At 34.2% G+C, this 14,961-nt stretch overlaps 1 protein-coding gene across 2 annotated transcripts in view; it reads right to left on the reverse strand.

The window, feature by feature from the left end:
- Positions 1-14,961, reverse strand: part of FUT8 (fucosyltransferase 8) — a 57,673-nt gene that overhangs the window by 11,661 nt on the left and 31,051 nt on the right. For both annotated transcript variants that reach the window (XM_056493144.1, XM_056493145.1), the window contains 2 exons: positions 3,792-4,038; positions 2,479-2,655 (listed from right to left, as the gene is read on the reverse strand). In XM_056493144.1, the coding sequence (XP_056349119.1) occupies positions 2,479-2,655; positions 3,792-4,038 (424 nt within the window). The remainder of the gene's footprint in view (positions 1-2,478; positions 2,656-3,791; positions 4,039-14,961) is intronic.

Here is a 14,961-nt window from a genome sequence, read left to right on the forward strand (position 1 = left end):
ACTAATATTATTGCACCAAATAATGAATGCAACATAAGCTACTGCAATGTGACAGCTGTTTCTATCAAAGCTTGGTAGCTCGATGTGACTAGAAGGTTTTTGTCAGAAGCATACACCAATTTATAGTTGATTTCACAAGAAGAGGAAGAAAAGCTTCTTTTCTGCCAAAACATGACCTTAACCTGCCTTCAGATGCTATTAAGTGCCCAAACATCAATTGCATTCTCCCTTCTGTGAAATCACAGGAAGTTTCAAATGCCTTCTACTCAAGCTTCTGAAGCTGCAAGCAACATAGGAAATTATGTTTCAGTGTAAACTGTGAGCTGAAAACACATCAGTAACACACAAAAAATTCCTCAATACTTACACATTCTATGCCTTTTATGAAGAAAACAAAATTAATGCTGTATGGCAGAGCTGTATCTTACCATATTAAAGTAAAATTGTGATTGGGAATGGATTTGAGCTATAATTCTTGATAAAATTCAGTATTGTTTTATTGAATAAGTTGAAATTCTGTAGTTCGTTTTTGTTGCCATTAAAAACTCAGGTTGATATGTTTACATAGGTAGAGCAACTCATTATTATTCACAAAGAATGCTATGATTTGAAAGTTAAACAAAAAAAATTAATAACTAAGATTGTTACATCAATATTGAATTCTGCTACGTTATAAACAGTTATTAAAGTTATTCAGGACAATATAGTGAATTAAATATTATACCTTCAACTTTGTATTACCTGTCTTTTCATTGGTTAGATTTGCACTTTAAATGCTATAATTGTTTCTGCCTTTGTTCTTGCCTCTACACACACAATAAAGGAAGGATTAGGTTGCCATCATCTGGAGCTGAGTTGGTTCATTTAGTTTTTACAAAACACCATATTTTAAAGAGCACCCTTTCATAGATATGAAAGAAAAACAGAAACAACACAGTTGAAATAGACAGGTTTTCAATGCTTTTCTTCTACTAAAAAATAGTATTTTCTGCTTACTTTGAATATGCCAAAGAAAATCTGTTAAGTACTATGTTATCTTATATATTTTTCCAAGAATGTCACCAAGGATAGAACAGTTCAAAAATTTGCCACTACCGAGTTGCTTTGATTTTAGAAAGTATTAATTAATTAATTAGATTTATTAATTTACAAGGAAATATAGGCCATGTAGGAGTTAATGAATGTTTACTGTGTATCCACATTCTAGAAAACCAGAAGAGGATACAGATCAAAAAAAGGCTCAAAGACACTGTAAAAAGTTGAGAATCCCACTTATATTTAAGGACAAAATTATGCCACATGTAGGATGAAAGTCTTCTATGTTATCACTACAGAAGTCCTTCTGAAAGAGGGAAGAGTTTCATCCTAAGCTTTTCAACCCACTTATAAAAATTCCTCTGGCAAGTGTTCACAGAGAAGTATTTTTTGGACAGGTTTTATATACTTCTTAATATATTAACCCCGTTTTGCAATATTTCTAACTAGTTTCTTTTTAATATGTATGTTCAACAAGAAGTTTTGTGTGTTCATTTTTTATATGTATATTATTTTTATTTACCTCCCTTCTACAGCATTGATTTGTTTTTACATAGTCACAAGTATCCTGCTCAACTCTACATTTTTAACATTAAGCTTTCAAAAGCATGCTTGGGAGAAAAAGAATCCCCAGAAAAGCATATTGTCACTGCCCAAGGTGTCTCTTTATGCTTGAGATCACCTCAGGAGGACATGAAGGTGGTCTAAAATTCAGGTTTTCCCCAACACTTGCTGATGAAAGACTGCAGGAGGCTGGTTTCTGAGGTTTTCAAGGTTGTTTATTGTTTATTATCTCAGGAATTCTTTGTCCAGCTAACAGTGATCTGTCCAGCCAGACGTCCAGGGCAGAATCTTCCCAGCAGAGGCAGGACTTATCTTTTATACTCTAAATTACGTATTTGATATTTACAATTATTTCCCAATACACCACAATCTTATTGTAATGTCTAGTTTTGGCCTCATCAGTTAAAGGATGCCAAGGTGGCACTTCAAGATGGATGGTATGGGGAAGAAGGAGGAAGAAGCATACCACGCCCCAAATCCTCCATCTTGACCACGAGCCCGTTAATATAAACATTCTGGAAATCTACTTATTCTACATTCTAACAATCTAATTTACACTCTACTTATTTTTGCAGCTTGCATTTCTTCTGTCAATGTTGGTAAATTGTTCCAAGGAGCTAAATTCAGCCCCTGAGACACTTGGGACTCATTTGAGGGTCTTTGGGGACCCTGCTAGGGGGGTCTTGAACCTTCCAGGGAAGCCAGAGGAATACTCTGGGCTCCCACAGCATATCTGAGAGAAAAAAAATCAAAATCACTGGAAAATTAAATGAATAAAGGATTAAAAAAAACCATACTAAAACTTGTGGCGCACAATAGTCAGAAATTGTGGAGCTAACCAGAAGGAAGGAACTGCAATACAAATATGATTTGTCTTACTTGGATTTTGCCTCCTGCAGCAGCGAGGGGTCGTCAGTGGCCAAATAGACTCTTTTTTTATCGACGCGCATCCTGCGGGCGAGCAGCTCGAAGCGCTCCTCCACGTGCACCATGTACTCCTCAATGGGGTGGAACGCTGCCTCCGTCCCCACCTTGTCTGTCCTGCGGACGTGAACACTGCACAGAGGGACACACCAGCAATTACATCTAGAAACACTGTACCAACTTCACCAAATAAAATGTTATATTCAGTCCCTGCATAAAATGAGGAGGGATTAAAACTCCTCCATGTGCATCAAGACACACTGAGAATATGAAGTTAGTCTGTTCTCAAAAGCAATATAATAATCTGACAAGGGAGGCAAAGGGTAACTGAAAGAAAGGAATGAAGGCCATTGACTTATAGCATATAAGGTAGCATTCCTTCTGTGCACAAGGTTAAGTTATCTACTACAGATAGATAATGCTTGATCAATACAGGTCAAAAGGAAAATAGGAATATTTGCAGCATATAATGTATAGTTTACATTAAGGTAGTTACAAATGCATTTATTTGACCTCCTTGAAACTTAACAAGTCTTCAGATGCAGCAGCAGTGAAGAGCCCTACCAGCTCAAGGTCAAAAGCCAGCTAACATTTGGACAACCTGCTGTGAACCCCTAGAAAAAGAAAGCGTAAGGACTGAAGGAAATTCTGGCAAAGGAAGAACTAGCACAGCAGCAGCAACATTTTTCACACCACATGGTGGAAAAACCTTTCTCCCACAAGTTGCTTTTTATTGCTTTTCTTCCTTCTCCCTTTATTTCCCCACACAGACCCTTCCAATTCATCATTATTGCTGAGAAACAACTCTGGCAAAAACACCAGTAGGGAAGGGAAAGGCACATATCATGTTCATATGTCGTCAGTGATAAAATTAGTTGCGAATTGTGGCATGTAAAATGTAGGCTTAGCCTTTTTTCCTCAAATTTAAAAGCTACAGGCACTGGAAAGAAGACATAAAGTGCCTGGAATACAAGCTCTAAGGCAATTACATTAATGAAATTCTGTATTACCAGATGTGGAAGGACATGTTAAAAAACTTTCTATTGAGCTGCCTTTTATATATCTGTCCAACTACAGGTAGCCAAGTACTTGTAACCAACTTGTATTATGCACAGTTAAAAAACAAGAGTTTCATCTAGATATCACCCTCACGCCCCACAAAATACTTCAGGACTCTGATTGTCATTGTAAAGCATTTTTTCCTGTACAGGAATCACTACATACACGTATTAAAGCACAGACAGTTAAAAAGAAAACTAAGTACCCACCCGATCACTGGATGTTTGAAACCAAGTTTCCTTGTGGCTTCCTCTATTTCTTTTTCTAGCCAAGGCTGTGGACGAATCAAGTATTTCACAAACTGTGAGACCCACCACACTGCAGGATCCCCATGTACACGAATTAGTCTATCAGCCAAGTCTTCAGGGACAGCCAAGGGCAAATAGGGTGGCCGTGGGTGCAAGCTGTCAACAATGGGAAGTTCCACCACCTGAACATCCTTATCATTAGCCTCACCTGTTTCAAAACACATACTAAGATGAGTCAAGTAGTTTACTTTATTAATAAGCTTTACCATTGGCAAATAATATCCCAAACATATCAACTCATCCGTATCTTCAATTTCAAAAAGGCTACCTAACCCTTGCTCTACTTTATCAAAAACAGCATAAACAAATCTAATAAAAATCATAGTTTTAGACTAGATTTATATTTGAGTTGTATCTAACAATCCACTCAAGTAGAACAAAATTGAAGGGTCTTGAATTATTAATAAAATATAAAATGCATTCCTGTTTATATATTGACACCTTCTTATATTCAACTATACCGTTACTGTGTGCAAAGGCTTATCTGGACAGACTGGTTATCTAAAATATCTAGAATTCAGTTACTTGTTTAAAAATTAAACAAAGAAATATTTTAAGGCATAAGAAATCGTTTAAAAAATAACTACAGCTCTTCTGCTCTTTTGACCACATTTTATTGCAGTAAATTTCAGCCTTTCAGACATCATTATAACCACTGAATCTGTTGCTAGAAGAGGAGGAAGACAATTCCTGTCTTCAAGAACTTAAACTATGAAGTAGCAAATTAAACAGACCATGGAAAACACAAGCACTGTATAAGCATGTGATATACATACAGGTAAGAATTCGTTATGTTTTAAATATTAACTCTAGTAGAATATTCAGATGGTTTAGATGGGATTTTAATTCAAGGCTTAATAGCCACCAAACATCTTTTAAGAGTTTCTACAAATTACACAACCACAACTGTCTACATAACTGATAGTTCAAAGCTAAGTTCATATACTGAAATAAATTACAATACATGACAACATAAAACAAAGCATTACATTTTTAAAGCATTGAACATCTCAGCTAATATTTCTAGTGTGCTCATTTCCTCCAAAATAATGTTTCCATTGTCTGCAGTAGTTACTGGCAAAGATGGTTAGTGCTCACCAGCCAGGAAAAAACTGCTTTAAATATAAGCAAATCAAACTCATATAACTTATAAATCTTAATGCTGAAAAAAATCAATTCAGGGAAGGAAAAATGAGTTTAAGAACAGTTAAAGATTCCAAAGGTAAGAACACTTTTACAAGACTAGTCAAAATTCTGCAGTAACACTCTGAAATATGGTTATTTAAATAAGGAATGTTTGTTATTCTCAGGTATATTTTCAATTCATTTTTACCAGATTTGGAAATCTATCTTCCAAGATGTATCTATATGTCATTATTTCATCACTGCACTGTATATCATCACTGTAAGGGATTCTTTAGAAGAATTTCCCATACTACAGGTATGGATGATTCTTTTTAATTCAAGAAGCCAGTTCATATTTTTACCATCTATTATATCACATTCACTGGCAGAGATTTAATAAAAGTTCATAAATTCAGCAAAAATATTGAGCATTTAAATCTTCTTATAATATGATGGATAATACTTTATTAGTATGACTTCAGAAAGCTGCAATAAAGAAGAGCAGCATGAAGCCAGGGAAGTGCTAAATCTGGTGCAGATGTGAAGTATCAGCAAAAGTTTAGACAAGAAATGTTTAGCTTGGGAATGGTATGACAGAATGCTTGAGGTTCCATCCTTTTTACCTTTTTCCCCTCAACTGAGAATGGGAAAAGAAACAGGGTGGCAAATAAAAGAATAGCAGTCTTTGCCAAGAGAAAAAGAAAATACTTCAATCTTAAATTAGAGAAGAAAATCTGCTGCAAACCTTTTGAGGGGAAAAATCAGGTGGTGCAAAGCTGCATATAAAAGGTGATTTTTTTATTAAGTACAGCATCACTGACAAGCTTTTAAACTTTTTTCTGTGACTGAATAAATCTGTTGGTCTGTAAGGACAGTCATTTGCATAACCTTGCTATTGATAAAGCTGATTGAGCAATCTGACTTCTATTTGACATTCCTACCCTGAACAGCACACAATACATTGTTCTATCCTACTAAAAGAATGTGTGCTTCTAAAAATTTCCAAAAGCTGCCTTAAGGTTTTGAAAAAAAAATGAGATTGGCCAGAAATAACTAAGAAAACTCTCATCATATATAGCAAACTATATGAAAAGTATACCAAAATCACTGAATATCAAAGAAGATTGTGAAAAAGGAATCAGATTTCAGCTTTCAACTCTATGATATGTTGTTTGAATAGTAATGAAGTTGCAAGACATGCTGCAAATCAAAATCAGAAACAAACTAAATGTGTTTCATCCAGGAAAAACAATTTGATTGTTCAAAATTAACACCTAGGTCGAGTGTTATCTTTTAAAAAAATTACAAATCAAATCATAAATATGGTCATGGCTATTTCAATAATGCTATAGTATGTTCACTGCTTACATAAAAATATCACCTGCATAATCTAACACATAGATATGTGTACAATTCCAAAACACCTTATGGCAACTCTCTAGATTGTATTACCCATATTATATCTGAATTAAGGAAAAACTCCCTATTAGTCTTCTTTCATTTTTAAAAGTACAAAGAGCAGATGCAGTGAAAGGAAAACTTACAGCCACTGTTTGCTTTTGCACTGGACAAATCCAGTGTAAAGTAACTCTTTAGCAACCCTGAAGGAGTAAACAACTCTGTAACAGCCATACAGGCAAGAGACCCTACTGATCACTTTTTTTTTTCAGTATTCATGAAAAGATTCCTGATAGGCAATGAGCTTGTCCTATTTTCAACAGGCATAGTTTAAAAAAACTGTTATCCTTTTTTCAAACAGCAGGATATTGTTTCATTTTACTCAGAAATACACTGCAATCAAAATCAATTATACAGGAGATAACCAAAACTCAGTCAGATCAATAGACAAGCACATACATTAGAAAACAATAAGTCACATCGATCATTCACATGAATTTTCAACTGAAGATAATGAAACCAAATCAAAATACATAATGAATTTTTAAAGCACATTTCAGTTGTTAGCTACATGTTCTCTAATTTGTCAAGTAATTGAGTTTTTTCTACTTCACAGATGTAATTTGTTAAGTAAAAGATAAGCCATAAAAGGTAATAATCCATACTAATGTTTATGTATTTTTCTCGTGTTGGCAGTTTAAATCACAGCATCATCATGTCAATCAGGTCCAATTCTCTACTCGGTGGTATAATTCTGACATTTGATCACAGAATCACAGAATTATTTACGTGGAAGATACCTTAATTATTTAGGCTAGAAGATACCTCTTAGAGTTGTTATACATAACTTACATTTCAGCAATACTTCAAGTTACTACTGGTGTGATTTTACAGTTGTCAAAATTTGTCACTATAATTCTATTTATAGCTTAACTTTCATACGATTCCAGGTGCCATTTTTCAGTTCGGAATGACCTAAGTAATTGTCTTCCAGAGTTCTACAACTAAACCCTGCTTTGGATTTCACTTCACTGAGTAACCAAAGATTGAGTGTTTTTGCCAGAGTCATAAAGTACTGTAATATTGAAAACACTCACTCTTACCATAACAACATGCTCTGGAGGAAGGTCCTGGATTGAAACTGATTTTAATTCAAATGACCTATGCCATTTGCATCATCTAGTTCTTATTTATTACCAGTTTTTGGATATGTTCATCACTAATAAATCAGTAACACAGTTTCAATTTCCAGAAGACCTACTGAATACCTTTTAGATACTGAAATGAGCTCTATGTGTTATAAAAAGCATAACTTTGCTTTGCTGCAGTATCCCAATGTGCCTTAAGCACTTTATAGCTCTCAGGATTTATATAATTTTTGAGATTTGGCAAAACCTTACTACTCAACTTACTCTACTTCTCAAATTTACTCTAATTTAAAGCCCATTTAAAAACTTTTGCTATTTGCTATTTTTCATCTTTTTCATTCATTCTCCTATTATTTCAAAATTCACCAGCTAATTTCAATTTTTTAACAAGTGTTTAAAAGTATGCCAAAGAATACCATGCTAAGGACATTCCTGTCTTGTAACTGAAAATTTCAATTTAATTTCAGTTTGTCTTGCTAGAAACAGAACTGAATAAACTGATGTAAAAATGGAATAGCTTCCTTGTTTTTCTGTTTCTATACTATAGTTAATTAAGCTGATATCAACTTGCAGAGACTTATCAGAGATCTACTTAACCAGGCTCTACAGCATGAAAGACTGACTGCCAATCTGGAACCCTACCCAAGTGAACAACTCTAAATTCAAACCACAGGAGATAAGTCAGAGTGCTGGGAAAGCTGTTTGATTAGCACAGGGTATGGTGAGGGGACTGTGCTGAATTCTCTCAAGGCTCCTCATTGTCCTGCTGGCTCCTGTTACATATTGCAAAGGACAGCAGGTTCAGGGCTCATCAATGGTATTTCAGTGCTTTTCTTTTCACACACAGTAAAAAATGAAAACTGTGTAAAGTTATGGTGTGTTGTGCTCTTTATGAATGGTCAACCAGTTCAGAAGAAAGTAAAAGTATGCTTTTATCTGTTTTGTGATGCAGACTAGACCTCCTACAACTATCTTCTGGGCATTTGCAAGCTTAAATAAAGTTACCTCATAAGAGTTTTATGCCATAGTTGAATTATAAAATGAAATTGACATGAGGTGAAAAATCTTATTTTTCTTTTAAAGTAGTCAATGTAAAATACAATTCATATATCTAAATGGCTTTTTTTTCTCTCTAAGGTTTTGCTTTGTACAATTTCAATACAGAATTTTTGAACTTGATTTCTGAATTATTTCTCACTAGTGTTCCACTTACTAATTTTTAAATCACCCTTTATGTAACCAAGCCTTTTAAGGCAGACAGGTGTTGAATAAATTTGGTGCAATTCTGTTTTAAAGAAACTGAAAACACAGTCCTTTTTTTCCCGGGTTTCACATGCCATATGGATACTGTTGTCCCATTTGCCATCCCAAGTGGCTGAATCTCTACCTTCAGGAGTGAGTGAACCAGAATGTTTTCAAACATGCCAACATGCCTTCCATTACTTTTCTCAATCCAACACTTCCAAGGCTTTTTTCCTGCATTCTTTCCCATCCTCTGCACAACTCTTGCAACTCCCCTCACTTGCTCTCACATCCCTTATCTCTTTGGGTTCTGTCTGTGTGTTGAAAAGTGGCATCTGTGATCAGTCACTGCCTCTCACTTCCTCCCAGGCCTGAATGATGATTTCAGTGGCTCTGCACACACACCCATTTTATCTATTTTGAGGACTTCTAGAAGACCTTAACAAGAACTATTTTAGTCAAATTTGGCCAAAATTCATCCAATATCCAAAGCTTAAACTAAGTTAGGCTTAAGAAGAAAGAGAGCAGATAGAAAGGTAAAGCACAGTGACAAAACTTTTGCTCTCACAAGAAACTTGTCTAAAATAAATCTGTAAAGATACTATTTTATCATCTCCCTCCCAAAAAGTAACATTTTAATGATAGTTTTTCTGCTCCTGCAAAAACTCTAACTTTCAGAGCTACTGAGCTACCAACTGTCATTGTAATACAAGTGACAGCCTTGCAATAATATTTATTTTCCCATGTTATTCCAGTTCTTTGATAATCCTACCCATAATCAAAACCACAGCATAAAGACGAACAGTGCTCTTAATGCCCTAACAAGTGATGAGATTCCAGTGAATGTTTTCCCTTTTGACCTGATGGAGGCCTCAACTGAGTGCAACAATTTCTGCATTTGCAATAGCTCTGTCTCTCACAAAACAAAAGCCTTTAGAGCCTCCATTCCCTTTTGGGCAGCTCAGGTGAGCTGCATTATAAAGACCTATATTTCTGTTTCACTCTCCTGAAAACTTCTCGTTGCTCACTAGAAGCTTTATGTGGCAACTGTCACAGCACTTTGAGAGAACATTAAAAAGTAAAGATTTTTCCCAACTTCAATTGTTTAGATACCTAGCATGTCAGCTGGAAAGTTTACAGATGAAGAGACTGCACAAATGGACTTCATCGAACAGTCAGAAGACCATCAAACTAGGTAGAAATCAAGAAGCTTACTAGCAATTTATTCTTCCTTTTATCTTTATATATTCAAACTGCTTTTGAACAATGCCCCATTTCATCTAAACACTGATATGAAAGGGGTACGTGTTAAAGAGGAGCTCCAATTCCCTGGCTGACAGAAACTATAATGAAATGTATTTGCAAAGGCAAATACACTTTTATAAATGCAAAGGGGTTTTGCCACATTACCAAAGTCTAGTTATTTCAAGTAAACAGTAAACAGAATTGATGTTTTGAAAGTAAGATCATACGTACATAAGGATAGTTGAAATAACTGAGAAACACATTAAAAAGATTGTTACAGCTGTATTGATGAAAAAGCAATTTTGGATTTGATTTCAAACAGTTCCACTGAAGCTTATTCTCTATTTCAGTCTAACATTAATTATTATCTATTTGAAACATTAATTCTAATTAACTATTGATTCTAATTAATACTAATTCTAAACTATTAATTCTAATTAATACTAATTCTAATTAAGTCTAAAATTAATTATTATATATATTTGAAAATAGTTCCAAATACTTGCTTTGAATATTAGGTTATCTTTTACCTTTTCTGGAATGGAAAATAGCTTATTTTTATAATAATCCTTTAACAGCTTCAGGGACTTATCTCTCACATGCATATGCTAACTGGACATACACTCGAGCCAGCAACAGGCATGTATGAGCATGTAAAAAACAAGACAATATTTCATATCTCATGACCTAGAAGTTTCCAACAATGGAGCTTAAATTTGCAGCTGCCTGTCCAGAAATCTAGTGGAGAAGCACTCCCAGTTTAGACAAGACATTTAATGTCTTTTTATAATTCCCAATCTTGTACTGTTCTAATCTGAACATGTGGACAACTCCTCTTTCAATGAATGACTAGAAGTACCTCCATATGCAAGCCCAGATGGAAGACAGGTCTCAAGGTATTTGTAGACAAAAGGACATTTTAGTTACCCATAAATAAAACAGGAGAGAATAAACCTTCTATTTGAGATTGTTGTTTCATTTGAACGCTATATTAAATTAAATGTTAAAATTAATGTGTGTTCTTCAAATATGGGTAGGCGATCAGTGCAATAAAAAACAGCTTTTCAACACTAGAACAACACTAGAAAGAAATCAATGGGCTGAAAGCCTAATGATTGAGAAACAAAAATATAAAATGCAAGAAATTATTTCTGCCTTAGAAATCTTAGTATAACTTTCAGTTATTTCACATGGTGGAAAAACTTTATTCAGAACCATTTGCCTATAGGCAGTTTTTCAATACGACATTCTAAATCTAGACAGGAGATATATCTCGAGAACTAGCTGCCATTTTAAGGTGCTCTTTTAATTCATTACTCAAATGAAAATAAGACAAAAGGAAAAAAGACTTTTAGGATTGATGAAGTTACACAGAAATGAATGAAACACCCAGCCTTGTGCTACTGTAAAGAACTGAGAGTAGCTGCATGACGAGAAAGAATGGCCACCATAGTAACTGATGAATTCCCCACCATCAGAGCCATAACCCACAGTGCTCTGGGATGTCTCCCACCTGGAATTGGCAGTAGTCATTTTCAACATGTAGGAAGGGTTTGGATGACTTGAATTCAACCCCACAGCTGCCAGTTCACGTTACTCTTGCTTAAAGATTACTTAAAAATGGGTAATACTACTTAACTAGAACATTGTAATGATCAGTGTAATACATTAGAAAGTTATTCAGAACTTGAATGCAGGTTATAATTCCCCAAAAAACTATCAATGCTTCAGTTTGGATAGAAATTTATGCAGCCAAACAACCCAGATTAACATTTCAAACTTTGCAGTTTGTTTGAGACCTAACATACTTAGTTTACCTCATGCCATCTCTTCATAATAAAAAAAAAACCAAGCTGATTTTTTTCATTTGAGTACAAAACACACTATTTTTCCCTACTGTGCATGTTGCAGTACAACTTTTCAAGAATGGTTACCTTAAATCAAATAAATTCTAATAGTAAGACAATTTATCGCTTTTTTTCCTTATTAAACAATTTTTATAAGCAAAATCCTTTTTTCACAGTTTGTAAAGGACACTGTTTACCAATCTGCAATTTGTCTTCCATGGTTTAATGCTCATGAGGAAAGTCTGAAATTCACCACTAACCTACAGGTACTATTTTTGCTACTACATTTGTGGGGGGGGCAACATCAATCTGTTAGGAAAAAGGGAAAGTCATGCTTCCAAGTGTAATATTTCATATGAACAGCATGAGATCTGTGATCAAATATGTGATCGATTATTTCCACCACTGAACAGAACTAAGCCAAGAATCCTCTTCCCTGCCTCTCTGCACTCTTTGAATTTCCAAGTCTTCAGCTTCAGCTTCCCCTTATCAAGAAATGTAGGGAAAGAAGCCCTTGCTATTTAGAAAGTAATTATTTCAGTGGGCACATCTAGGTTACTTTCCTTCATTTCAACACAGTTGAAGAATTCTCATGGAACATGTTTGCTAATCTGCTTATGGTCCTGCCCATGCAAGGAACTATTATCAAACACTCAGTTGTATTTTATACAGACATCAAATCTTAACCTAAATTGGCAATGACAAGGAGAATTCACTGTATACAATCCCAACATCTTTGCTTCTTAAACATTTTTTGATAGGTAGCACAATTATATACATCAACATTTAAAGATATGTAGACATTCTTCTGCTATCACAAAATTTACTAGACAATGGCTGTTTTAAATGAAAGTATTTCCCATTTATCTCCTAACCTGTTAAAAGATGCTACTGACATGCAGAACAACTTCAACACTATTCTTTTACCAATAATAGATTTCATGTAATTCCTCATATAATTAGATGAGAACCAGTGGTACATTTAGGCCATATAAATGGCTTAATTAGGATCAATTTGGCTTGATTGATTATAGCATGAAAGAACACACAGATGTATTTTATGAAAATCTCCTTAAAATACGAATTAATTTAATTTAGTATGGCAGATTTGGGACTGCGCAAGTGAATTTTGTGACTCAGGTTGTAAGACAATATTAAAGTATCACTACAAAACAAACAAATTTTTAAAAACCCTTACCCACTCCAAAACCAAAGGCAAACATTCTTCTGTGTTAAAAATCCCCAAAAGAAATAAAACTAGTTAAAAGAAAAAATGGCATCTCCTGTAATTCCAATTTCAGATAGTGCAATTTTTTTGCTTTTCTGCTTCTGGACCAGCTGCCATAATGGCGATCAACAACAGCAGCGAGTTGTTGTTAAAAAGCAGACCTCATCTCTAATCAAAATTTTTCAGCCACATCTTTGTCTAAAAGTAGAAGTACTTCCCATATAGAAATACCTATAAAATGTGGCAGGACAAGCTTTTAAAACTTGCTTTATTTTAGAACTGAATTACGGTTTTTAATCTCCTACTGTAAAGAAGATTTTTATGTCCTTGAATCAGTGTAGGTCTTTCTCAGAATCCTTTCATATTTATCAATATTTATTTTGAAAGCCAAATAACAGAAGTAGAGTGTCCTGCAGCCTGTCTTTGCTCTTCTTGCTATTATTCAATAACCCTCCACTTAGAAATGAGTAAGGATCACACTTAGCTCTTTTAGGCTACTGCATTGCTCTGAAAACTCAGACCTACCACATTAGAATTCCAAAGTTCTTTTAAGAGTAACCACTTCCTAATATATTTATGTGTTTACACAAACAAATGTCTTTATCTAGAGTATCTTACAAGGCACCTTGAGGACAAAAAATCTACACAATATCAGTAACTTGAAATCAAGATTAACAATTGAAAAAAAGGTAAAATTCAGAGAGGCTGCTGTTACACTGTTCTCTCACACCATTGTTCTCCAGTTTGCTTCACAGAAATTGAACTTGTTTGAATTAAAGTGTAAATAATGAAAGTCACTATATAAAAACACTGTTAAGAATTAGAACTAGAAATGAACCCGTATTTTCTGCAAATTTTATAAATAAGAGTGGGACGTGGGAGCAAAACATAATTCTCTACAATTGTATGCAAGTTAAAATTTTTTTTAGGCCAATACTAAATATTCAGCTGATTTCCATAAAGAAAAACTACTGTCAAGGAATATCTAGTTCATGGAGTGAAAGTTTTTAATTTATTGCAATTAATTCTGTACAACTTTTTATGTTTTGATTTTGCAAATTTTATTTAGTCTTTTTGATTACTGTTGCCAGATAGGCTTTAATAAATTAAACATTCATTTTGTGTACCCACAGTATCCTCGTTCCTGAATTATACATACAAACATATTAGTTAATTCATATTTTAAGATTGTAGTTCGATTAATACTTAAAAGCTGGCACTACCAACAAATGAAGAGCTCTGCCATTTTCTCCCCCCTGGGTATCCCTTCCTCAAAAGCATTAATTCAAATCATAGTTAGAGGCAGCAAAATCAATATTCAAGGATAACTGTAGGAAACTTTATTTCAGGTTTCCTTTTTCAAGTTACCTTTCATCTTTCTGGTTTTTAGGCTTTATGGAAAGGAGCACATACTGTTATTTAAAGCATGTAGATGGCTTCTTTATCTCCACATTCCTTCATTCTCCAGTTTAAAATGCAGATATGATTTCTAAAACCTGTCCTTCCTATTAATCTGTTTTCTTTTTCATTTATTTTATGATTTTTTTTTTGTCTAGTTATTTTATAGACCTCTTTCAATTTATTATTGGGGAATGTCACCATAACATCATAAATCATCAAGTAAAAAATTATTATATCCATTTTAGCATGCAGCAATGATAACGGAACATTATGACCTAGTTAACTAATTAATTTAAAGAAAGTTAATCAAAAATTTCATGATAAACATGTCTTCACAAGCTCTCTATGTTTTGGCTCTTATTACTAGCAAATCATTCATGCTTCTTATAAAAATTCCTACCTAAATTATTCATAAACAGTTTGACCATAGATATCAA

This window comes from Oenanthe melanoleuca, chromosome 5 (assembly GCF_029582105.1).
Source record: "Oenanthe melanoleuca isolate GR-GAL-2019-014 chromosome 5, OMel1.0, whole genome shotgun sequence".
Classification (NCBI taxonomy): domain Eukaryota; kingdom Metazoa; phylum Chordata; class Aves; order Passeriformes; family Muscicapidae; genus Oenanthe; species Oenanthe melanoleuca.